The sequence below is a fragment of the Budorcas taxicolor genome, chromosome 5 (assembly GCF_023091745.1).
Source record: "Budorcas taxicolor isolate Tak-1 chromosome 5, Takin1.1, whole genome shotgun sequence".
Classification (NCBI taxonomy): Eukaryota; Metazoa; Chordata; class Mammalia; order Artiodactyla; family Bovidae; genus Budorcas; species Budorcas taxicolor.
In genome coordinates this window covers 49,944,680-49,969,343 of record NC_068914.1, presented here as the reverse complement: position 1 = coordinate 49,969,343, position 24,664 = coordinate 49,944,680, and the positions used below count along the sequence as shown (strand labels likewise).

The window sequence follows — 24,664 nt, the reverse complement described above, 5'->3', positions numbered from 1 at the left end:
GTTAGCATAGTAAAACTTTTCCCATTCTTTTACTTGTAATCTACTTGTGTCTTTTAATTGAAATATACTTCTTGTTGGCAGAATGTAATTGGTTCTTGATTTTTTATCCCATCATCCAGTTTTTTTCTTTTTATTTGGGTATTTGTATTTACACTATTATTAACATAGATTTAAGGCTATCAGATCTTATTTATTCTATTTGTCTCATCTGTCCTTAGTTCCTTTATTTCTTTTTCTGCTTTCCTTTGGATTAATGGAATATTTTTTTAGATTTAATTTTACCTGCTTTGTCGGCTTATTTGATTTTGCTGTTGGTTTGTTATGTGAGTAGCTACTTTAGGGTTTATAGTATGCATCTTTTACTTAACACAGTCAAGTTAATTCCTCTTAACCTTGAGTAGAAGAACCTTAAGGGAATTAGCATCTATTTTCTCCTCTCAGCCTTTATGCCATCATTATCACAGATTTTAACTTTACCTATGTTATAATCTTCACAATACATTTCAATTATCTTTGGTTAAATAATTATTTTTGAAAGGCAAAAATAAGGAGAAAACATCCTATGTATTTACCTATATTTACCATTTCCAGTGGTCAAACATCTTTATTTCACTTTTATTTTTGAAAAAATATTTTCACAGAATATAGTGTCCTTAGACAAGAGTTTTTTTTTCTTTTCTTTCTGTATTTAAAGATAATTCTGTCTTCTCTCTTGCATTGTTTCCAGAGAAATCTGGAAATCCTTACCTTTGCTCATCTGTATGTAACACATCTGTATTTTCCGATTGCTTTTAAGATTGTCTCTTTATTACTGGCTTTGAAAGGTTTCATTAGAAGGTGAATTGGTATAGTTTACTTCACCTTTCTTGTGATTGGGGCTTGCTAGATTTCTTGGTCCTGTGAGTTTGTAATTTTCCTTAAGTATGCAAAGTTTTGGGCCTTATTTCTTCAAATGTTTTTCTGTCCCTTCCTCATTCATGAAATCAATTCCCTCTAAAGTTATGTCACAGCTAACTGATGCTCTTTTATATAACTTTTTTTTTTTCTTTTTTGGATTCTTTTTTCCCTCTGTGTATCCTGCCTTGGATGGTAAAATTAAGTGTTCTACAGTTTCTCTGGTATTCATAAAAACTGTACTCTACCCCAAACTTTTAGGCCATCTATTTGTCATTCTTGTTTTCACTTGTTACTGAGAAGGAATGGAAGAAAATACAGAAAGAGGTATACACATTCGTACGTCTCCATGGCAACTTTCACAAATATCATGTCCTTTTTGCCAAACTTATATATTTGTTCTTAGCCTACATTTTAATCTTTTCTGCATTTTATTTTTACATTGTTGTTAAAGAGTTGGATTATTAACTGACTTAATCTTATTCCTTGTACAGATATGCTGAATTTGAGGCCCAGAATTTTATTTTTGGAGAGTCCCACTAGGCTTTTGTTTTATTTTATTTAGATATGCAATTTCCAGCAAGGCAGCCAAAAATTTATGGTACTCTTTTCTTAGGAGAATGTGCCTCTCACTCTCATTCTCAATCATTTACTCATTCAAGTTATATCAGCATCTGCCAAACTATTTTGTGTTCAGTATTTAAATATTACTGTGGTGATGTATTTTATAATATCTATTTTCTTACTTAAGAAATGATCTCCATCATTTCCTCTCTCAAGATTAAATCATTCATGATCAGCATAATTTTTCACACATTCTCTTTTATTTTATCTCTTTCTTTTGATTAGCATTATAGAGGGAGACTGTGCTTATCAAAAATATACTTGTCTCTCTCGTATAGCATCATACTTTTGGAAACAATCATTTAACATATATTTCAACTTAGAATATTTTTCAAGCAAAATAACTTACGCGGGTGCATAGTTACATACGAACAGGGCACTGTCAGGGCTCCCAAAATTTGGACAAATTGCAACTGCACAACCAACTTTATAGGAATCGGCCCAAACTACCTATAAAGAAAGGAATTTTAAAATAAAATGTGCAAAACGACTCTACACAATCAGCACATTATGGGAACAGGCATAATTTTTGCCATGCTACAAAAAGTGAATATACTTAAATATTTATTGTCTGTTTTTTTCCTTAATTTCTAAGATTCAATTTAATTTATTAAAGCTGCATTCATGAGGCTACCTAACTAGGTTTCCCTCACTGACTGTTTTCATAAATCAAAAAGTGTCATGGCTCACTGATCCAGGATCACCCAAAGCAGATGATCCTCCTTCTTATGCATCGTCAGAAGGTCAATGGTAGCCTAGCTGCTACATCATAATGCCTACATTCATTCACTTCACCTCATCACATAATATGCATTTTATCATCTCACATCATCGCAAGAGGAAGAAAGGTGGGTACAGTATAATAAGATATTTTGAAAGAAAGAGAGGTCACATTCAGGTAACCTTTATTAAAGGATATTGTTATAATTGTTCTAATTTATTAACAGTTATTGTTACTCTCTTGCATGCAGGTGTGCTAAGTCGCTTCAGTAGTGACTCTTTGGACTGCAGCCTGCCATGCGATTTCCCAGGCAAGAATCCTGGAGTGGGTTGCCATGCCCTCCTCCAGGGATCTTCCCGACCCAAGGATTGAACCCACGTTTCTTACATCTGCATTGGCAGGTGTGTTATCACTAGTGCCATCTGGGAAGCCCATTGTTAATCTCTTACTGTGCCTAATTTATACATTAAACTCCACCATTAAGTATATTTGTGTAGGAAAAACATAGCAGGGTTTGACACTATCTGAAGTTTCAGACATTTACTGTGTCCTTTACAGATAAGTGGGAGGAACTATTGTATTGAATTCTGCTTGTTAGCAGGATATCTGACATTTGAGTCCATTATCTCAGTTTTCCCATCAGAAGCCAAACCACATTCTTTGCAAACAACATCGATCCTGAGAAGAATTTCCGCTCTTAAACAGCGTTCTGTTATTGGACAAAGAATGATTAGAAGGGAGGCAGGAAACTGCTAATTTCTCTGTCCTGTTCACCTCTGAGAAAAATGACTTTCTTTAAGACACTATATGTCCATTCAACTTGAGAAGATGAGTCAGTTTGGAGAATAAAGTTAGCTTTTTCTGTTGCCTATAGTGGAAACAGTGTCAGACTTTATTTTTTTGTGCTCCAAAATCACTGCATATGGTGACTGCAGCCATGAAATTAAAAGACGCTTACTCCTTGGAAGAAAAGTTATGACCAACCTAGAGAGCATATTCAAAAGCAGAGACATTACTTTGCCAACAAAGGTCCGTCTAGTTACGGCTATGGTTTTTCCTGTGGTCATGTATGGATGTGAGAGTTGGACTGTGAAGAAAACTGAGCGCCGAAGAATTGATGCTTTTGAACTGTGGTGTTGGAGAAGACTCTTGAGAGTCCCTTGGACTGCAAGGAGATCCAACCAGTCCATTCTAGAGGAGATCAGTCCTGGGATTTCTTTGGAGGGAATGATGTTTAAGCTGAAACTCCAGTACTTTGGCCACCTCATGCGAAGAGTTGACTCATTGGAAAAGACTGATGCTGGGAGGGATTGGAGGCAGGAGGAGAAGGGGACGATAGAGGATGAGATGGCTGGATGGCATCACTGACTTGATGGACATGAGTCTGAGTGAACTCCAGGAGATGGTGATGGACAGGGAGGCCTGGAGTGCTGTGATTCATGGGGTTGCAAAGAGTTGGACACGACTGAGTGGCTGAACTGAACTGAACTGAATAGGGGCCTTTCTAAGAGCTCAGTGCCATGTCTAGGATTAGTTTAGCCAAAAAGTGACTTCCTCTTCTCATCAAAAACTCTCATCCAAAATTACCAAAAGAATTGGAAAATGATAGGAAATAATGTTTTTCAAGATACTGAACATCAGGCAATAATGAATGATGTCCCTGAGAGTTGGAGGGAAAAGACGTCTCAGCTTATTGTACTGAGTGAGTTTCCAGACTGTGGCTGGGGGTTGGGGTGGTGGAGAAGTCAGGAGAAGCTTGACTGAGTCACAGAGTTGAACGACAGAGCTGAGTGTCTGGGGAGACCAACAAGCAGGAGTCCAGGAGGGCTGAAAATCTTCTAGTGACACAACTGTGGAGGTCTGTAGGGGGTCCTCACCATCAGTTCATCAGAGCACTAATCACAGCATGCATGTGAAAAAACTACCCCTGTTCTGGAAAAGCATTGCGTATAAAAACTAGCGGGAGGGATGCAGAAGCTTACATAGGGCCAGCAATTGGAATAGTGGGCTAGTTACCACTGGTAAGACTGGAAAATTTCATAATTTCTGGGACATCCAGTAGAGTGTACAGAAGAAACCTGCCTCACTGACGAGAGAGAATTAGCTCAAGACTAACTACTGCTTTAATTTCATCTAACACATTTCAAAAGCAGAAACCAAAATGGACAGACAAGTTCCAAATAACTATATTCCAGAAGACAGTTAAGAATACTTCTAGGTATACATATAAATCCAGCATCCAACATTTACAAACTTGGCAAGATTTACAAACTTGGGAATATACCCAGCATGAAAGGAAGCAGGAAAATTTAACTAATAATGAGGAAGGAAAGTCAGTCAACTGTGGGAAAACTTCAAGTGGCCTTCTACATGGGCAACTGGGCTCTGGGAAGAGAAGAGTGAAGGATAGACAGACATAGTTTTAAAAGAATGACTACAGTGGAATATTACTCAGCCATAAAACAGAGTGAATTTGAGTAAACTGTATATTAGCACATATATATGCAATATAAAACGTGGTGCTGGTGAGCCCATTTGCAGGGCAGCAATAGAGATGCAGACATACAGGACAGACTTGTGGACACAGCAGGAAAAGGAGAGGGTCGGACGAATTGAGAGAGTAGCATTGAAACATACACACTAGCATATGTAAAATAGCTAGTGGGGAGTTTCTGCGTAACACAGGGACCTCACCCCCGTGTACTGTGACAATGCAGAGGAGTGGGGTGGGGATTGGGGTGGGAGGGAGGATCAAGGGGAAGGCGATTATGCAGATTTATGGCTGATTCATGTTGTACAATGAGACCAACACAACACTGCAAAGCAATTATCCTCCAATTAAAAGATAAATTTTAAAAATGGCTAACATTTTTCCAAATGTAATTTAAACTATAAACCTATACTGCCAAGAAGCTCAGTAAAATGCAGCACAAGAGATGAAGAAAACTGAAAACTTTTTAATTTGCTTGAGACTTGTAATAAAGGAAAAAATTTAAGGCAGTCTGGGAAACCAAGACACATTACATACAGAGGAATAAATAAAAGAATTACAGTAGATTTCTTGTTGGAAACAGTTCAAGTGAGATAATGGAGTAAGATTACTAAAGAAAAAAACTTATTACATAGAATTCTATTCCTAGTAAAAATATCTTTGAAATAAACATAAATTTTCCAGATACTTAAAAGAAACTCTAAAGAAAGTGCTAAAAATTTGTCTTATGATTAAAATATGCACATGTAAGAATTAATAAAATCTGAGATATTTACCTGTGTATAATGGCCACAAATTTTGGAACATGATTTTGTATTAAAATCATAAAATTTTCTTTCATCATACCACGTATCAATAGCAAATTTTGCTGCAGATATGGTTAATGGACCTAACCAGAGATTTTCTCCAGCATATTGAAAAGTTGGATGGCATTCATATAATTTTGATGAACAGGAATTGTGGCTGAATTTGCACTTTTTTGCCCATGCTTCAGCAGTCTTAGCTAAAGCTTCATCCCAACTCTGAAAGATAAAAATAATTTACATTGAATTGTGTAGATTTGTCTGGGTTAAAGTTATTCTAATGACTATAATAAATTAATTTTTATGTAATTGTTTTTACTGAAACAGAGTTTTTAGTATTTATTATGTTCACAATTATTTCTATTTGGTTCTATTTCAGAAGCACTTATTTAGTACCCACTGTATGTCAGTTCATTTTTGTACTTGCACCTAGCAGATGACACGGTCCAGTGAGACACTCAAAAAATGCAATGGAATGTGATTTAAAGAAGTTGGAGTTCACAATCTAGTAATTGAAGAAGGTTACACAGACATATCATAAGTAAACTATGAGAATACATAATTAAAAAGAGAAAAAGTCTCCTAGCACACTAAGAATAGAATTTCCTTAATTTGATCAAGAGCATCTACAAAAGAAAACCAAAATCCTATAATAAGCATTAATATTTAGTGGTAAAATATTGAAAGCTTTCCCTTAAGATTGAGAATGAAACACAATGTCTCATTATTTCTACTTAAAATTGTTATGGGTTTAGGCAGTATAATAAAAAGGGGGAGATGTAAATATATAAGACAAGATATAAAGTGCATAATGATTGGATTTTCCATTTATTTACAGATGGCATGCCTGCATACATAGAAAATTCAAATGAATATAGAAACAAACTTATAAGTAGTAAAATTTATCAAAGTTATCAGATACCAGGAGGAGGAATAGATACAAAATTGTATTTCCATATACACTCCAGAATCCAATAGCTTCAAAAAATCTCAAATATATATAATTAAATCTAATAAATCATGTAAAGAATTATCTCCAAACTGAAAACTACAAAACATTGCTAAGAGAAATATTAACAGACAAATAAATGGAGATATATTAAATATTCATGGGCTGGAAGATTCCATACATACTTAAAAAATATTGGTCTTGAATATATTTCTAATGAAAATCTAAGTAGGTTTTTGAAGGGGTTGAAAAATGATTATAAATTACTTATGAATTCAAAGAACCTACAATAGTGAGTTCAGTTCAGTTCAATTTAGCCGCCGGGTTGTGCCTGACTCTTTGCACGCCAGGCCTCCCTGTCCATCACCACTCCCAGAGTCCACCCAAACCCATGTCCATTGTGTTGGTAATGCCATCCAACCATCTCATCCGATGTCGTCCCCTTCTCCTCCTGCCCTCAATCTTTCCCAGCATCAGGGTCTTTTCAAATAAGTCAGCTCTTCACATCAGGTGGCCAAAGTATTGGAGTTTCACCTTCAGCATCACTCCTTCCAATGAATATTCAGGACTGATCTTTAGGATGGACTGGTTGGATCTCCTTGCAGTCCAAGGGACACTCAAGAGTCTTCTCCAACATCACAGTTCAAAAGCATCAATTCTTCGGCTCTCAGCTTTCTTCACAGTCCAACTCTCACATCCATACATGACCACTGGAAAAACTATAGCCTTGACTAGATGGACCTTTGTTGGCAAAGTAATGTCTCTGCCTTTTAACATGCTCTCTAGGTTGGTCATAACTTTTCTTCCAAGGAGCAAACGTCTTTTAATTTCATGGTTGCAATCACCATTGCTGTGATTTTGGAGCCCAGAAAAATAAAGTCAGCCACTGTTTCCACTGTTCCCTCATCTGTTTGTCATGAAGGGATAGGACCAGATGCCATGATCTTAGTGTTTTGAATGTTGAGCTTTAAGCCAAATTTTTCACTCTTCTCTTTCAGTTTCATCAAGAGGCTCTTTAGTTCTTCTTTCCTTTCTGTCATAAGGGTGGTGTCATCTGCATATCTGAGGTTATTGATATTTCTCCCAGCAATCTTGATTACAGCTTGTGCTTCTTCCAGCCCAGCATTTCTCATGATTTACTATGCATCTAAGTTAAATAAGTAGTGTGACAATTTACAGCCTTGATGTACTCCTTTTCTTATTTGGAACCTGTCTGTTGTCCCATGCCCAGTTCTAACTGTTTGATGTACTCCTTTTCCTATTTGGAACCAGTCTGTTGTTCTATGTCCAGTTCAAACTGTTGCTTCCTGACCTGCATACAGATTTCTCAAGAGGCAGGTCAGGAGGTCTGGTATTCCCATTTCTTGGAGAATTTTCCACAGTTTGTTGTGATCCACACAGTCAAAGGCTGTGGCATAGTCAATAAAGAAGAAATAGATGTTTTTCTGGAACTCTCTTGCTTTTTCAATGTTCCAGTGGATGTTGGCAATTTGATGTTTGGTTCCTCTACCCTGTCTAAATTCAGCTTGAACATCCGGAAATTCATGGTTCACGTTCTGTTGAAGCCTGGCTTGGAGAATTTTGAGCATTACTTTACTAGCATGTGAGATGAGTGCAATTGTGCGGTAGTTTGTGCATTCTTTGGCATTGCCTTTCTCAGGGACTGGAATTAACACTGACCTTTTGAAGATGGTGGAGGGCTAGGATGGGCTTTCTCTCCACAAATTCATCTAAAGATCATTTGAACGCTGAGCTAATTCCACAAAATAACTTCTGAACCCTGGCAGAGGACACAGGGCACTCAGAAAGGCAGCCCATTTTATTTCAAAGCAGTAGGACAATATGGAGAAGGCAATGGCACCCCACTCCAGTACTCTTGCCTGGAAAATCCCATGGATGGAGGAGCCTGGTAGGCTGCAGTCCATGGGATCGTGAAGAGTCGGGCACGACTGAGGGGCTTCACTTTCACTTTTCACTTTCATGCATTGGAGAAGGAAATGGCAACCCATTCCAGTGTTCTTGCCTGGAGAATCCCAGGGATGGGGGAGCCTGGTGGGCTGCCATCTATGGGGTCGCACAGAGTTGGACACGACTGAAGTGACTTAGCAGCAGCAGCAGCAGGACAAAATATAAAAATAAAAATAGAGACAAATTAGTTAGGGATGGAGGCCCATTCTGGGGAGGGGTGGTGAAGGAGGAGATGTTTCCAAACACCAGGAAACTGTCTCACCAGTGGGTCTGTGGGGAGTTTTGGAATCTCAGACAGCAACATAACTGGAAGAAGAGAGAGAGAGAAAAAAAAAGAAAACTCATAGCTTAGGTGCCTAACCATAACTTCCAGTGGAGAAGTAGGCTAGATGCTCGCGTCCAACACCAGCAAGCAGCAGCTGAACAGGGAGCCCGGGCTGCATTGCTTAGGGTAAGGACTGGGCCTGAATGCCCTGAGGAACATTTGAGGGAGCTAAGGTGAAATAGCAACCCAAACTGGGATGGCCAGAAAGAGAGAAAAAAGAAAAAGAGAGAGAGAAAAAGAGAGAGAGAACTTTCCCATGAAAAGCTCTAACTTAAGGCACTGCTGGCCCGCTCACAGAACAAAGGACTGAGCGAATACCAGAGGAGAGCTAGCTGGCTGTGAACTGGACCATGCCCCAGCAGAGGCAGAGGGCAGGCGGGCAACAGCCAGAGCTAGGGGGAGAGGGGCAATCTCAGCCCCAGAGAGCATCCCCTACCAAATTGCAAGCAGGCTCCCAGTTGCTAACCAAGTCTTCCTGGGATCCTGGACTGTTGAAATCTGCCAGCTGGGTTGCAGCCAGAGATCAGCCTCCCAGAGAAGACACATGGCACACCAGAGACGGCGCCCTGCTGCACATCCAGGAAACCAAGCGGCTGGGACTGGGGAGGTGATAAGATGCACCACCCACCTGGGGAGAGTGTGCTCGCCAAGCACCTGGTAGCCTGAGATGCTTGGACCTGGGAAGGGCACAAAATTCAGGTCCGACTGAGTCTGTGCCTTTGTGGAGTACCCAAGAACCTGAACCTGAGCAGTTTACACCTGAGATGTGTACACAACCCAGGGCCCGCTTTAGACAGTTCCCCTGCAGGGCAACCTGGAACCTGAGCAGTTTAGACTGGGAAAGCACACACGCCATGAGCAGGGGCAAACCTAGTGTGGCCCAGACACTGTAAGCAGTCCCCACACATGCCAGTGATATTTGTTTGCAGGGTTCCTCCCTCCCCACAGCACAACTGAACAAGTGAGCCTAAATAAGTGACCACCTTCACCTCCTTGTGTCAGGGTGGAAATTAGACACTGAAGGGACTTGCAAACAGAGGAAGCCAAAATATGGAAGAGGGAACTGCTTTGGAAGGTGCAACAGATTAAAACACTGTAGTTAACACCGACTACCTGGGAAGGGGCCTATAGACATTGAGAAGAAGTATAAGCTGGAACACAGGAACTATCTGAAAATGAACTGAGCCCACACAGCCCTCAGGAGCTCTAGAGAAATATAGTAAAATAGATATATATTGTTATTAACATTTATTTATTTATTTATTTATTTTTTATTAAATTTTTATTTTTACTTTATTATTGACATGAATCCACTACGGGTGTACATGCGATCCCAAACAATTTTTAATTTTTAAATTTTTTGTTTTATTTTTATGTTATTACTCCTTTAATTTTCATTTTTATAACCAACTACTACCTTGTAAAAAAAAAAAGACCCTATTTTTAAAGCAAATTTCATATATATACTTTTATAATTTTTGTGATTTTGTTTCATTTTTTTTAATATTGTATTTTTCAGAGTCTAACCTCTACTCTAGATTTTTTACTTTGCTATTTTGGTATTTGTTATCAATTTTGTACCTTTAAGAATCCAATCTTCAGTACCCATTTTTACTTAGGAGTGTGATTACTGGCTTGACTACCCTCTCTCACTTTTGACTTTTCTTATTATCTGCCAGGTCATCTCTATCTCCTCCCTCCCTCCTCTCTTCTCTACCCAACTCTGTGAATCTCTTTGGGATTTCTGGGCTGTGGAGAACATTTAGGGAACTGATTACTGGCTAGATCTGTCTCTCTCCTTTTGATTCCTCCTCTTCTCCTCCTGGTCACCTCTATCTCCCTCCTCCGTCTTCTCTTCTCCATGTAACTCTGTGAACCTCTCCAGATGTCCCTCACTGTGGAGAAACTTTTCATCATTAACCTAGATGTTTTATCATCAGTGCAATATGGATGGAGAAGTCTTGAGGCTACTGTAAGAATAAGACTGAAAACCAGAGGCAGGATGGCTTAAATCCAAAACTTGAGTACTCCAGAAAACTCCTGACTCCAAGGAACATTAATCAACAAGAGCTCATCCAAAAGCCTCCATACCTACACTGAAACCAAGCTCCACCCAAGAGCCAACAAGTTTCAGAGCAAGACATACCAAGTTAATTCTCCAAATGCAGGAAGATGACCCTAAGCATTAAAATACAGGTGGCCAAGTCACACTAAACCCACAGACACCTCAAAACTCACTACTGGACATTTCATTGCACTCCAGAGGGAAGAGATCCAGCCCCACCCACCAGAACACTGATGCAAGCTTCCCTAACCAGGAAACCTTGACAAGCCACTCGTCCAACCCCACCCACAGGGAGGAGCCTCCACAATAAAGAGGTACCACAAACTTTCAGTATAATGAAAATGTACCCAAAACACAGCAATCTAAACAAGATGAAAAGGCAGAGAAATATTCAGCAGGTAAAAGAACATGATAAATGCCCACCAAACCAAACAATAGAGGAGGAGATAGGGAGTCTACCTGAAAAACAATTCAGAATAATGATAGTAAAAATGATCCAAAATCTTGAAAACAAAATGAAGTTACAGATAAATAGTCTGGAGACAAGGATTGAGAAGATGAAAGAAATGTTTAACAAGGACCCAGAAGAAATAAAAAGAGTCAATCAATAATGAATAATCCAATAACTGAGATCGAAATCACTCTAGAGGGAACCAACAGTAGAATAACTGAGGCAGAAGATAGGATAAGTGAGGTGGAAGATAGAATGGTAGAAATAAATGAAGCAGAGAGGGAAAAATAATTAAAAGAAAGGAGGACAACCTCAGAGACCTCTACGACAATGTCAAATGCCCCAATATTTGAATCACAGGAGTCCCAGAAGAAGAAGACAAAAAGAAAGGCCATGAGAAAATGCTTGAGGAGATAATAATTGAAAACCTCCCTAAAATGGGGAGGGAAATAGCCACCAATGTCCAAGAAACCCAGAGAGTCTCAAATAGGTTAAACCCAAGGCAAAACACCCAAGGACACATATTAATTAAATTAACAAAGGTCAAACACAAAGAACAAATATTAAAAGCAGCAAGAGATAAATAACACACAAGGGGATTCTCATAAGGATAACAGCTGATCTTTCAATAGAAACTCTTCAGGCCAGAAGGGAATGGCAGGACATACTTAAAGTGATGAAAGAGAAAAACTTACAACCCAGATTACTGTACCCAGCAAGGATCTCATTCAAATATGAAGGAGAAATCACAAGCATTACAGCCAAGCAAAAGCTCAGAGAATTCAGCACCACCAAACCAGCTCTTCAACAAATGCTAAAGGATCTTCTCTAGACAGGAAACACAGAAAGGGTGTATAAACTCAAACCCAAAACAACAAAGTAAATGACGACAGGATCATACTTATCAATAATTACCTTAAAGGTAAATGGGTTGAATGCCCCAACCAAAAGATGAAGACTAGCTGAATGGATACAAAAACAAGACCCCTATAAATGTTGTCTACAAGAGACCCACAACAAAACAAGGGACACATGCAGACTGAAAGTAAAGGGCTGGAAAAAGATATTTTAGGCAAATGTAGACCAAAAGAAAGCAGGAGTGTCAATACTCATATCAGATAAAATAGACTTTGAAATAAAGCCTGAGACAAAGGACACTACTAAATGATCAAATGATCAGTCCAAGAAGAAGATATAACAATTATAAATATATATGCACCCAACATAGGAGAACCACAATATGTAAGGTAAATGCTAACAAGCATGAAAGGGGAAATTAACAGTAACACAATAATAGTGGGAGACTTTAATACCTCACTCACACCTACGGATAGATCAACTAAACAGAAAATTAGCAAGGAAACACAAACTTTAAATGATACAATGGACCAGTTATACCTAATTGATATCTATAGGCCATTTCACTCCAAAACAATGAATTTCACCTTTTTCCCAAGTGTACATGGAACCTTCTCCAGGATAGATCACATCCTGGGCCATAAAAGTAGCCTTCAGAAGTTAAAAAAAATTGAAATCATTCTAAGCATCTTTTCTGATCCCAGTGCAGTAAGATTAGATGTCAACTACAGGGGAAAAAAAAAAACTATTAAAAATACAAACATAGAGAGGCTAAACAACATGCTTCTGAATAACCAACAAATCACAGAAGAAACCAAAATATTCATAGAAACAATGAAAATGAAAACACAAAAACACAAAACTATGGGACTCAGTAAAAGCAGTGCTAAGGGGAAGGTTCATAGCAATATAAACTTACCTCAAGAAACAAGAGAAAAGTCAAATAAATAACCTAACTCTACACCTAGTTCCAGAAAAACATCTATTTCTGCTTTATTGACTATGCTAAAGCCTCTGACTGTGTGGATCACAATAAACTGTGGAAAATTCTGAAAGAGATGGGAATACCATACCACCTAACCTGCCTCTTGAGAAATCTGTATGCAGGCCAGGAAGCAACAGTTAGAACTGGACATGGAACAACAGACTGGTTCCAAATAGGAAAAGGAGTACATCATGGCTGTATATTGTCACCCTGCTTATTTAACTTATTTGCAGGGTACATCATGAGAAACACTGGGCTGGAAGAAGTACAAGCTGGAATCAAGATTGCCAGGAGAAAAATCAGTAACCTCAGATATGCAGATGACGCCAGCCTTATGGCAGAAAGTGAAAAGGAACTAAAAGGCCTCTTGATGAAAGTGAAAGAGGAGAGTGAAAAAGTTGGCTTAAAGCTCAACATTCAGAAAACGAAGATCATGGCATCCGGTCCCATCACTTCATGGGAAATAGATGGGGAAACAGTGGAAACAGTGTCAGACTTTATTTTGGGGGGCTCCAAAATCACTGCGGATGGTGATTGCAGCCATGAAATTAAAAGACGCTTACTCCTTGGAAGAAAAGTTATGACCAACCTAGAGAGCATATTCAAAAGCAGAGACATTACTTTGCCGACTAAGGTCCACCTAGTCAAGGCTATGGTTTTTCCTGTGGTCATGTATGGATGTGAGAGTTGGACTGTGAAGAAGGCTGAGCACTGAAGAATTGATGCTTTTGAACTGTGGTGTTGGAGAAGACTCTGGAGAGTCCCTTGGACTGCAAGGAGATCCAACCAGTCCATTCTGAAGGAGATCAGCCCTGGGATTTCTTTGGAGGGAATGATGCTAAAGCTGAAACTCCAGTACTTTGGCCACCTCATGCGAAGAGTTGACTCATTGGAAAAGACTCTGATGCTGAGAGGGATTGAGGGCAGGAGGAGAAGGGGATGACAGAGGATGAGATGGCTGGATGGCATCACTGACTCGATGGACATGAGTCTGAGTGAACTTCGGGAGTTGGTGATGGACAGGGAGGCCTGGCGTGCTGTGATTCATGGGGTCGCAAAGAGTCGGACACAACTGAGCGACTGAACTAACTGAACAGAACGATGACCCTATATGCAAGGCATCAAAAGAGACACAGATGTCAGGAACAGTCTTTCGGACTCTGTGGGAGAAGGTGTGGCTGGGATGATTTGAAAGAATAGCATTGAAACGTGTATATTATCTTATGTGAAACAGATCGCCAGCCCAGGTTCGAGGCATGAGACAGGGTGCTCAGGGCTGGTGCACTGGGATGACCCTGAGGGATGGGATGGGGAGGGAGGTGGGAAGGGAGTTCAGGATGGGGAACAAATGTACACCCATGGCTGATTCATGTCAATGTATGGCAAAAACCACTACAATATTGTAAAGTAATTTGCCTTCAAGTAAAATAAATAAATTAAAAAAAAATAGAAAACTGACTTTTTCCAGTCCTGTGGTCACTGCTGAGTTTTTCAAATTTGCTAGCATATTGAGTGCAGCACTTTCACAGCATCATCTTTTAGGATTTTAAATAGCTCAACTGGAATTCCATCACCTCTGCTAGCTTTGTTCATAGTGATGCTTCCTAAGGCCCATGTGACTTCATATTCCAGGATGTCTGGCTTAGGTAAGTGATCACACCATCATGATTGTCTGTGTTGTGAAGATCTTTTTTGTATAGTTCTTCTATGTATTCTTGCCATCTCTTCTTAATATCTTAATATCACTTAGCATAAGGTCCTGCAGATTCTTCCATGCTGTCACAATTGGCATGGTTTTCTTTTTTTTTCTTTAAGGCTGAATAATATTCCATTTTTTGTATATACAGGCTTTGCTGATAGCTCAGTTGGGAAAGAACCTGCCTGCAATGCAGGAGAACCCAGTTTGGTTGGGAAGATCTGCTGGAGAAGGGATAGGCTACCCACTCCAGCCTTCTTAGGCTTCCTGGTGCCTCAGCTGGTAAAGAATACACCAGCAATGTGGATTTTTCTTTATCCAGTCATTTGTTGATGAACTCTTTGTTGCGTCCATCTCTTTGTGACGCTATGGACTGCAACATGCCAGGCTCCTCCGTCCTTCACCATCTTCCAGAGCTTGCTCAAGTCATGTCAATTGAGTCAGGAATGCCATCCAACCATCTTGCATCTTGTGTCCAAAGTGCTGGAGCTTTAGCTTTAGCATCAGCCCTTCCAATGAATATTCAGGACTGATTTCCTTTAGGATTGAGTGGTTTAATCTCCTTGCTGTCAAGGAGACTCTCAAGAGTCTTCTCCAGAATCACAGTTCAAAAGCATCAATTCTTTGGCTCTCAGTCTTCTTTATGGTCCAACTCTCACATCCATCCATGACTACTGGAAAAACCATAGCTTTGAAAAGACTGACCTTTGTCAGCAAAGTAATGTTTCTGCCTTTTAATGTGCTGTGTAGGTTTGTCATAGCTTTTCTTCCAAGGAGCAAGTATCTTTTAATTTCATGGCTGCAGTCATCATCTGCAGTGATTTTGGAGCCCCCCAAAATAAAATCTGTCACTGTTTCCATTGTTTCCCCATGTATTTGCCATGAAATGATGGGACCAGATGCCATGATCTTAGTTTTCTGAATGTTGAGCTTTAAGCCAACTTTTTCACTCTCCTCTTTCAACTTCATCAAGAGGCTCTTGGGTTGTTTCTATGTCTTGGTTATTGTGAATGAATGAATATGGACATGCAGCTATCTCTTCAAGATCCTAACTTTTTTTTTTTTCAATTTTTTTGGGGAAGAAACCCAGAAGTTGGATTTTGGATCATATGGTAGTTTTATTTTTTAATTTCTTGAGGAACCTCCATACTTATCTTCATAGCTGCAGCACAATTTTAAATTCCCATGAACCGGGTACTGTGATTCAAATTGTTTTACAATCTCACCAAAACTTACCCTAAAATTTATTTGTGTTATTATTAGTTATCAGCATAACAAATGTTTGTAGGTAAGAAGAACAACAATCTGAATATAAAAGCCATTAATTCAACAAAAATTAGGGATGAAAAGATAGCAAAAGGATGCTAAATCTATTTACAATAGCAAGAGGATCAGTAGATATCCTCTTATTCTTCACACTAGTAAAGCAATTATCAGATCAATGACTTTGGAAGTTCTTGTTCTACTGCCTGTCAGTGAGCTAGCTGAGTTTGGGGGAACCACTTTGCCCAGAGAGACAGGCTGAATCCCAATTCATTTTCTCTACAACCTGTGTAAGTATGAAATTAAACTTTTTGTTTCACTAAGCCACTGAGATTTCAGGGTTTATTCCGTACCAAAGCCCAGCCTAGCTTCTTGTAAAACTTACTGCTGGAAGTGGGGTGCAGCCATTATAAAAATCCATATCATACCACTTGAGACCTAGGTAGGAGGGATGCTTGCTCTTGGTCCAGACTTCATAGGACATTGCATATTACACACACACACACACACTTTTCCTCATTTTAACCATAGCACGAGTTTACTGTGACCCACAACACTGAATGTCTGCCTCTTTTGCCACATGTTTTAAAGCAAAAGGCTTCTGTATGTGAATGGTAAAAGGCTTGTGAATATTGTTGCTGATGACACTAGAGACAGACATCACTTCAGAGTCCAAGAAAGGGTTGAACCATGGAAGTGCTTAGGTTAAAAGATTAACTTGTCAAATCTTTCATTTCAGCAGGAAAGCAGTAGATACATGAATAATATAATATTTCTTGGAAGTACTACTGAAGATCTGTTTCATCACTTATCCATATTCCCTGATTTCAGTTATAAAGGAGATATTTTGCAATGGTAACAAATTTCTATTACTGTTGAGTAGGGATGCGTGTAGTTCTTTTTGTCACCTAAGTGAAGAATGACATCAGTTCTTCACATTGGCCACAAGATGCGCATAAGTACCAGAATGGTAAATAATCTTGTATTCATAAAAATATTTAAGAAGACAATTAAATTTCCAAAAACATTAAAAATATTTAAAATACTTAAAATTGAAGACCATTCATTATAACTTTAAACCAAACCCTACATATTATATTTATAAAATTATAATTTTAATAGAAAGTTTTGATTATTTTAGAAGAAATGAAAATTTACTTAATAACATCAATGAAAATGAGCAAAATTATTCTGACCAAATTCAAATCTGAGCAGATTAGATGAAATCTCTGAAACCATATATTCTTTACTAAATGAAAATTTAACTACTGAGCCACCAATGACATGTGGCCTTCCATTTTTATACTTTTTCTAGGTCACAATTGTTAGTGGCGAGTTTGCCTGAACTATGTTGGCAACTACAGTTAGTTGGCAAGCAGTGAGAATATTAATGGCAGGGGAATGATGGCAATCCCTGTGATTCAGAAACTAAATATCTGAAAAAAATGTGATCTATTATTCAGGGTGCAGATCATAAGTTGAAGCTGACGCTGAGGTCAGTAAACCAAACATTGATAGTATTTGGTGGTTGTTGTGTGGGTTCAATAAGTTATCATAAAAGTAAACACTGGCAAGTTTGGAAGAAGAAAGAGAATCAGGAAATGTGGGGCTTTTGAGGAATGGAAAAGAAACTGCTTCTATGTAGCATATTATAATAAGATTTTCAAAAGACTTTGAGAGACCAATTCTGTAAAACTTTCATGTGATTAAAAAGCCTCAGGGCAAAGAGATGTCTGTGACTCCCAGGAAATCCTCTTAAGTTTTTAAGAACTGCCTTAGCAAATGGAACAGGTTCAGACTGTAGTAATTTCCCCAAAATTCATGTTTCAAGGATACTGCCATTAAGATGAAAAATAAAAGCACCAGAGTGAGAAACCAAAGATTCAAAAACTTCTCCAAGCTGCACTTTAAGCATGAGAGCAGTACTTGGAACTGACTGGAGGCATAAGGTTAAAAGACCTTCAGAGTTCTGGAGACAGATGTATTCCCAAAGATATTGTGAACCTGTTATGAAAAAGCAAATAAATGACACTTAGACCTTACTATTGGAGAAGGCAATGGCAACCCACTCAGCACTCTTGCCTGGAAACTCCCATGGACGGAGGAGCCTAGTAGGCTGCAGTCCATGGGGTCGCGAAGAGTCGGGCATGACTGAGCGACTTCATTTTCACGCATTGGAGAAGGAAATAGCAACCCACTCCAGTGTTCTTGCCTGGAGAATCCCAGGGACGGGGGCGGCCTGGTGGGCTGCCGTCTATGGGGTCGCAGAGAGTGGGACACGACTGAAGTGAGTTGGCAGCAGACCTTACTGTGGGCAGAAAGCAGTCTGAGAAAGCTCTATATCCCTCAAGAGAGCAGAACTCCCGAAGTCCGCTTCAGATTGGTCCAAGGAGAATGATGCATAAGGAAGGATATTTTTAAAGAAGATAGAGACCGCAGAAAACAACGGAGAAGGGAACTCCTACCCCCTCTAATCAAATAACTTTTCTGACTTCCTGTAGAGCAGATCTTCTGACACCTGCCCTAAAGATTTCAGAATTGCTCTGAACCAATGTTTGCTGTGTGGTTCCCACTTGTTCGTTTCCTGAATGGATAAATGTTTGCTATAGGCTTGTCTATGTGTTATCATTGCACACTGTTTCTGTGCGGGACAGACAGTCACTAGGCCAAGAGTATCCACAACGATCCACCACCCGCCTTGGCCTCAGCAAACCTGCGTAAAAGGGAACTAAGTCTAGGCAAGCGACAGCTTCAAGTTTCCTTTCTCGTGCACTCTTGTCACTACCTTGGAAGAGACAGCTCGGTCAAGGCGTAATTTTTAGATGCGTGCTGAAAGTTCCAGACTGAGTTCATACAAATGAGTCCATGAAACTCACTGCCCAGATACCTTAGGATGAACCAGAGAAGTAAGATCCTAGCCTAGATTCTTCCTCACCATGTATTTCATGTCGGCTGCGGGGGGCGAGACGTTGCTCCGCGCTTCATTGTGAAATCTGAGGCACTCCTCTATAAACGTATCATCCGTGATGGAGGGAACTTTGGGTGGCGATTTACTGGCTACCAGACAGAGACCTAAGGTCCACAAATAGCTCAGTTTCTTCCTGAGAATCATGGTGCGACGCAGAAAACGCTCTGATCCGCAGACCCGTAAAGGCTCAGTCAGTCTGGTGTCCCGGCCACTGGCGTCTGGCTGTTCGGTTGGCTGACTTCTGGAGAGGGCTTGAGGCCAGTGTGCGCATGCGCGCAGCTGGGGCTCCAAGCAGAGGCGCGCGGCAGAGGGTCAGTTCGCCTGTACAAAGTCTTAGGCTGCGGGATAAAGCCTTGAGTCGCTTTGTGGTGCAGTTTTACCCATTCAAGCACCCATTCAAGGTGCTTTCTGGGGATCCAATCCGGAATCACTGCAGAGGGGCCCTGGATTGTAAACCAGTTTGCAACATGCAGGCAACACATCTATGGAAAAGGGCAACGTGTATAGGATGCCGACAGTGGACTGGGCCTGTGCAAGCAAAGCCTTAAAGAGTGGTCGATCCATAGATTCAGCTTCGGGTATGGCTTTTAAAAAGTTCATTGTTTGGAATAAACTTCAGCATCATATTGTGTGTTTCCTTAGAGACTGGCAACAAAACTCGAATAGGCATTTTAAATACTTGATGACATACAGATCTTAATTACCGTGTCTAACACTTAATTATTTAATAATTTGCTTCTGTATTCTCAGCTGAAGAGACTGACTGCCCCAAACGATGAACATAGACATGTGGAACAGTGGACAAAATCGTTCCTTCTTTATACGTAAATGTGGAACAGAGCTACCGTTTAGAGACTAGCAAACTTCAGTTAAAGGACTGCTTTGGTTGGGATGCTGAAGACTAGGACAGAGTACAACTGATTGCTTATTTTATCTACGTTGTAATACAAATCAACTTCATTTGGCATAATGTTTTAAATCCATTATATGTCATACTATTTTTCAATAACAAACCAGCATTTTACACTGTGGCCTTAGATGATATTTTCCAGTATTTCTGTATTTCAAACAAATGTCTTTATTTGATTATTTGAGGTTGTTTATAATGCCATTTAATTCAAGTGAACACATATATTTACATTTATTGATATTGTAGTCAATTGACTTTGCCACTGAAAGAAAAAAATTGATACAACTAGTTATTTGTTAAAATAGAAAGCAGGAAATTAAATTATAAAATAGGGGAAAAGAAAGGATTCTAATGGAAATTTAACAGAGCAATAGGTGGGTTTTTAAGCTTTCTGGTTTTTTTATTTTTGGTTATTGATTACATTACATTTGTGGTCAGAGAATATGAACTATGTGATATAAAGCCTTTGCTGTTGGAACACAGATGAAAAAATAGATAAAGAGAATAAAGAGTCAAGAAGTATCCACATATAAATCCCAGAACTTGTGTATAACAGAGATGGCATTTCTGATGAGTTTGGTGATAGGACTTAAAACAATTCTCATACAATTACTCATCCCAGGTGGTGCCAGTGATAAAGAAACTGCCTGCCAATGCAGGAGACATAAGAGACACAGGTTCAATCCCTGGGTCAGGAAGATCCCCTGGAAGAGGAAATGGTAACCTACTCCAGTATTCTTGCCTGGAGAATTCCATGGACAGAGGAGCCTGGTAGGCTACGGTCTATAGGATCCATAGGGTCGCAAAGAGTTGGACATGACTGAAGCGACTTGTTATGCAGTGTATATATAGTGAAAAATATAAGACTTAATCTCTTCTTTACACAAAAATAAATTCTGTGTTAAGCCTTAAATGTGAGAAAAACCTCTACAGGAAATAAGAGTATTTCTGAATATTTCTAGAATCTTGTATCATGCCTCTGTGTATATTTATCTTCATATTCAGACATTTAAATTATATTCTTAACACAGCATCCAGAGTGATTCTGTTAAATGTACATCAGATTATGTCACCCCACTGCTCAAAACCTTCCACCTTATTACTCCCATGTAACTCAAAGCAAAATCTCAAGTCCTTACGTTAACCATTAAGATCCTGAACAATGCACCCTAACTCTGATCTCATCTCCTACTTTTCTACCATTCGCTGTCTCTATTTCACAAAGTTTGGCTCCTTTGTTGTTCCTGGAAAAAGCTAAGATGCTCCTGTACCGGGGCATTTGCTCTAGTTTGGTTTGGCTAAATTCTTTCCCCAGAAAGTTACATGACTCATTTATAACCTCTATTAAATATTTGCTCAAAGAAAGTGAAAGTGAAGTCACTCAGTCGTGTCCGACACTTTACGACACCTTGGGCTGTAGCCTACCAGGCTCCTCAGTCCATGGAATTTTCCAGGCAAGAGTACTGGAGTGGGTTGCCATTTCCTTCTCCAGGGGATCTTCCCAACCCAGGGATTGAACCCAGGTCTCCCACATTGCAGGCAGATGCTTTATCATCTGAGCCACCAGGGAAGCCCCAAATTATATCTTATCAAAATATATTTGAGAGAGTAGTTTTGCATTACCCATTCTAAACCTATCACTTCATATTGGTCTTTTTTTCTGCTTTATATTTCTTCATAATCCACATCCTCACATTTTATGATATAATTTATTTATCAATATATTATTATCATCAGTTCAGTTACTCATTCATGTCCGATTCTTTGCGACCCCATGGACTGCAGCACGCCAGGCTTCCCTGTCCATCACCAACTCCCAGATGACGCCATCCAACCATCTCATCCTCTGTCATCCCCTTCTCTGCCTGGCTTCAATCTTTCCCAGCATCAGGGTATTTTCCAGAGTCAGTTTTTCACATCAGGTGGCCAAAGTATTATTATCGTGAAAGTGAAAGTGAAAGTGAAGTCGCTCAATCGTGTCCGACTCTTTGCGACCCCGTGGACTGTAGCCCACCAGGTTCCTCTGTCCGTGGGATTCTCCAGGCAAGAACACTGGAGTGGGTTGCCATTTCCTTCTCCAATTATTCCCCTTCAATTGGATGGGTAGGGATTGCTTATTATTATTTTGTAACTACTGTATGCCCAGCATTTCAACAGAAGAGTTCAATATTTGATGAGAACATTAATAAATGAACCCTTTAAGACTCAAATTAAATATTAGTTACTTTTATGAAGTCCTCTAGTTAGAAGGAATCTCCTGTCATTAAAACAGGTAAACTTCCTGTATCTCATTACTTTATTTCTCTTTTCCCCTCTGCATTAGTCAGAGTTGTCCAGAGAAAACAGAACCAACAGGACATATTCCGCCAACCTCTCTTTACAGACACACATACACTTAGAGATTTTAAAGAACTGGCTTACACAATTATTGGGGCTGGCAAGACCCAAATCTGTAGGGCAAGCTGACAGGCTTAAGATTCAGTAAGAGTTGATGTTGCAGTCTTCAGTCTGCTAGAAACTCAGGCTGAATTTTCATATTGAACTCTGGAGGCAAAATCCAATCATCTTTGGGAAATTTGGTGTTTGCTTTTAAGGCCTTCAATAGGTTGGATGAGGCCCATCCATACGATGAAGAGTAATCTACTGTACTCAGTTCAGTTCAGTTCAGTCGCTCAGTCGTGTCCAACTCTTTGCGACCCCATGAGTCGCAGCACACCAGGCCTGCCTGTCCATCACCATCTCCCGGAGTTCACTCAGACTCACGTCCATCGAGTCATCCCTGATGCCATCCAGCCATCTCGTCCTCTGTCGTCCCCTTCTCCTCCTGCCCCCAATCCTTCCTAGCATCAGAGTCTTTTCCAATGAGTCAACTCTTTGCATGAGGTGGCCAAAGTACTGGAGTTTCAGCTTTAGCATCATTCCTTCCAAAGAAATCCCAGGGCTGATCTCCTTCAGAATGGACTGGGTGGATCTCCTTGCAGCCCAAGGGACTCTCAAGAGTCTTTGCCAACACCACAGTTCAAAAGCATCAATTCTTCAGTGCTCAGCCTTCTTCACAGTCCAACTCTCACATCCATACATGACCACAGGAAAAGCCATAGCCTTGACTGGACGGACTTTAGTTGGCAAAGTAATGCCTCTGCTTTTGAATATGCTATCTAGGTTGGTCATAACTTTTCTTCCAAGGAGTGTCTTTTAATTTCATGGCTGCAGTCACCATCTGCAGTGATTTTGGAGCCCCCCAAAATAAAGTCTGACCCTGTTTCCACTGTTTCCCCATCTATTTCCCATGATGTGATGGGACTGGATACCATGATCTTTGTTTTCTTAACGTTGAGCTTTAAGCCAACTTTGAACTCTCCACTTTCACTTTCATCAAGAAGCTTTTTAGTTCCTCTTCACTTTCTGCCATAAGGGTGGTGTCATCTGCATATCTGAGGCTATTGATATTTCTCACCTCATGCGAAGCATTGACTCATTGGAACAGACTCTGATGCTGGGAGGGATTGGGGGCAGGAGGAGAAGGAGACGACTGAGGATGAGATGGCTGGATGGCATCATGGACTCGATGGACGTGAGTCTGAGAGAACTCCGGGAGATGGTGATGGACAGGCAGGCCTGGTGTGCTGCAATTCATGGGGTCGCAAAAAGTCGGACACGACTGAGCGACTGAACTGAACTGAACTGAACTGAACTGAATCTTTATTCCAGCTTGAGTTTCTTCCAGTCCTGCGTTTCTCATGATGTATTCTGCATATAAGTTAAATAAGCAGGGTGACAATATACAGCTTTGACGTACTCCTTTTCCTATTTGAAACCAGTCTGTTGTTCCATGTCCAGTTCTAACTGTTGCTTCCTGACCTGCATACAGGTTTCTCAAGAGGCAGGTCAGGTGGTCTGGTATTCTCATCTCTTTCAGAATGTTCCACAGTTTATTGTGATCCACACAGTCAAAGGCTTTGGCATAGTCAATAAAGCAGAAATAGATGTTTTTCTGGAACTCTCTTGCTTTTTCCATGATCCAGCGGATGTTGGCAATTTGACCTCTGGTTCCTCTGCCTTTTCTAAAACCAGCTGGAACATCTAAACCAGAGGTTCACATCTAAAGGCTATCCTCATGAAACATCTATATTCATGTCTGACCAAACAACTGGTCACCACTGTCTAGCCAGGCTGACACATAAAATCAACCACCATACTTTTTTATTCTTCTAAACACTTCATGTGCCTATCTTATTACTTTATTCTTCTTTCTTCCTCACATACTGGATTCAATCAATTTACAAATCTTGTCAGCTCTACATTTAAAATAATCCAAACACTTCTTCCCATGCTATGGACACCCAACACTTTGGTTAGAACCACAATCATCTCTTACTGGAATAAAGGCATTAGTATCCTTTTTCTCAGCGTCTGTGTATTCATTCTTGCTTCATCAAAATTTATTTTCCATAGAAAAGCCAAATTATTCCTTTTAAAACATAAGTAACTAAATAAGTAAGTGTTAGTCGCTCAGTCGTGTCCAACTCTGTAACCCCATGGACTGTATAGCTTTTCTGTCCATGAGATTCTCCAGGCAAGAATACGGGAGTGGGTTGCCATTCCCTTCTCCAGGGTATCTCCCCGACCTAGGGAATGAACCTGGGTCTCCTGAATTGCAGGCAGATTCTTTACTGTCTGAGCCACTAGGGAA

General features: G+C 39.9%; 1 protein-coding gene across 1 annotated transcript in view; it reads right to left on the bottom strand.

Moving 5' to 3' along the window:
- The window catches only part of GLIPR1L1 (GLIPR1 like 1), a 34,849-nt gene extending 15,644 nt beyond the window's left edge, over nt 1-19,205 (bottom strand). The window contains exons 1-3 of the mRNA XM_052640530.1: nt 19,029-19,205; nt 5,507-5,752; nt 1,868-1,968 (exon numbers count right to left, since the gene is read on the bottom strand). Coding sequence (XP_052496490.1) covers nt 1,868-1,968; nt 5,507-5,752; nt 19,029-19,205 — 524 coding nt within the window. The remainder of the gene's footprint in view (nt 1-1,867; nt 1,969-5,506; nt 5,753-19,028) is intronic.
- Nucleotides 19,206-24,664: the final 5,459 nt, after the last annotated feature.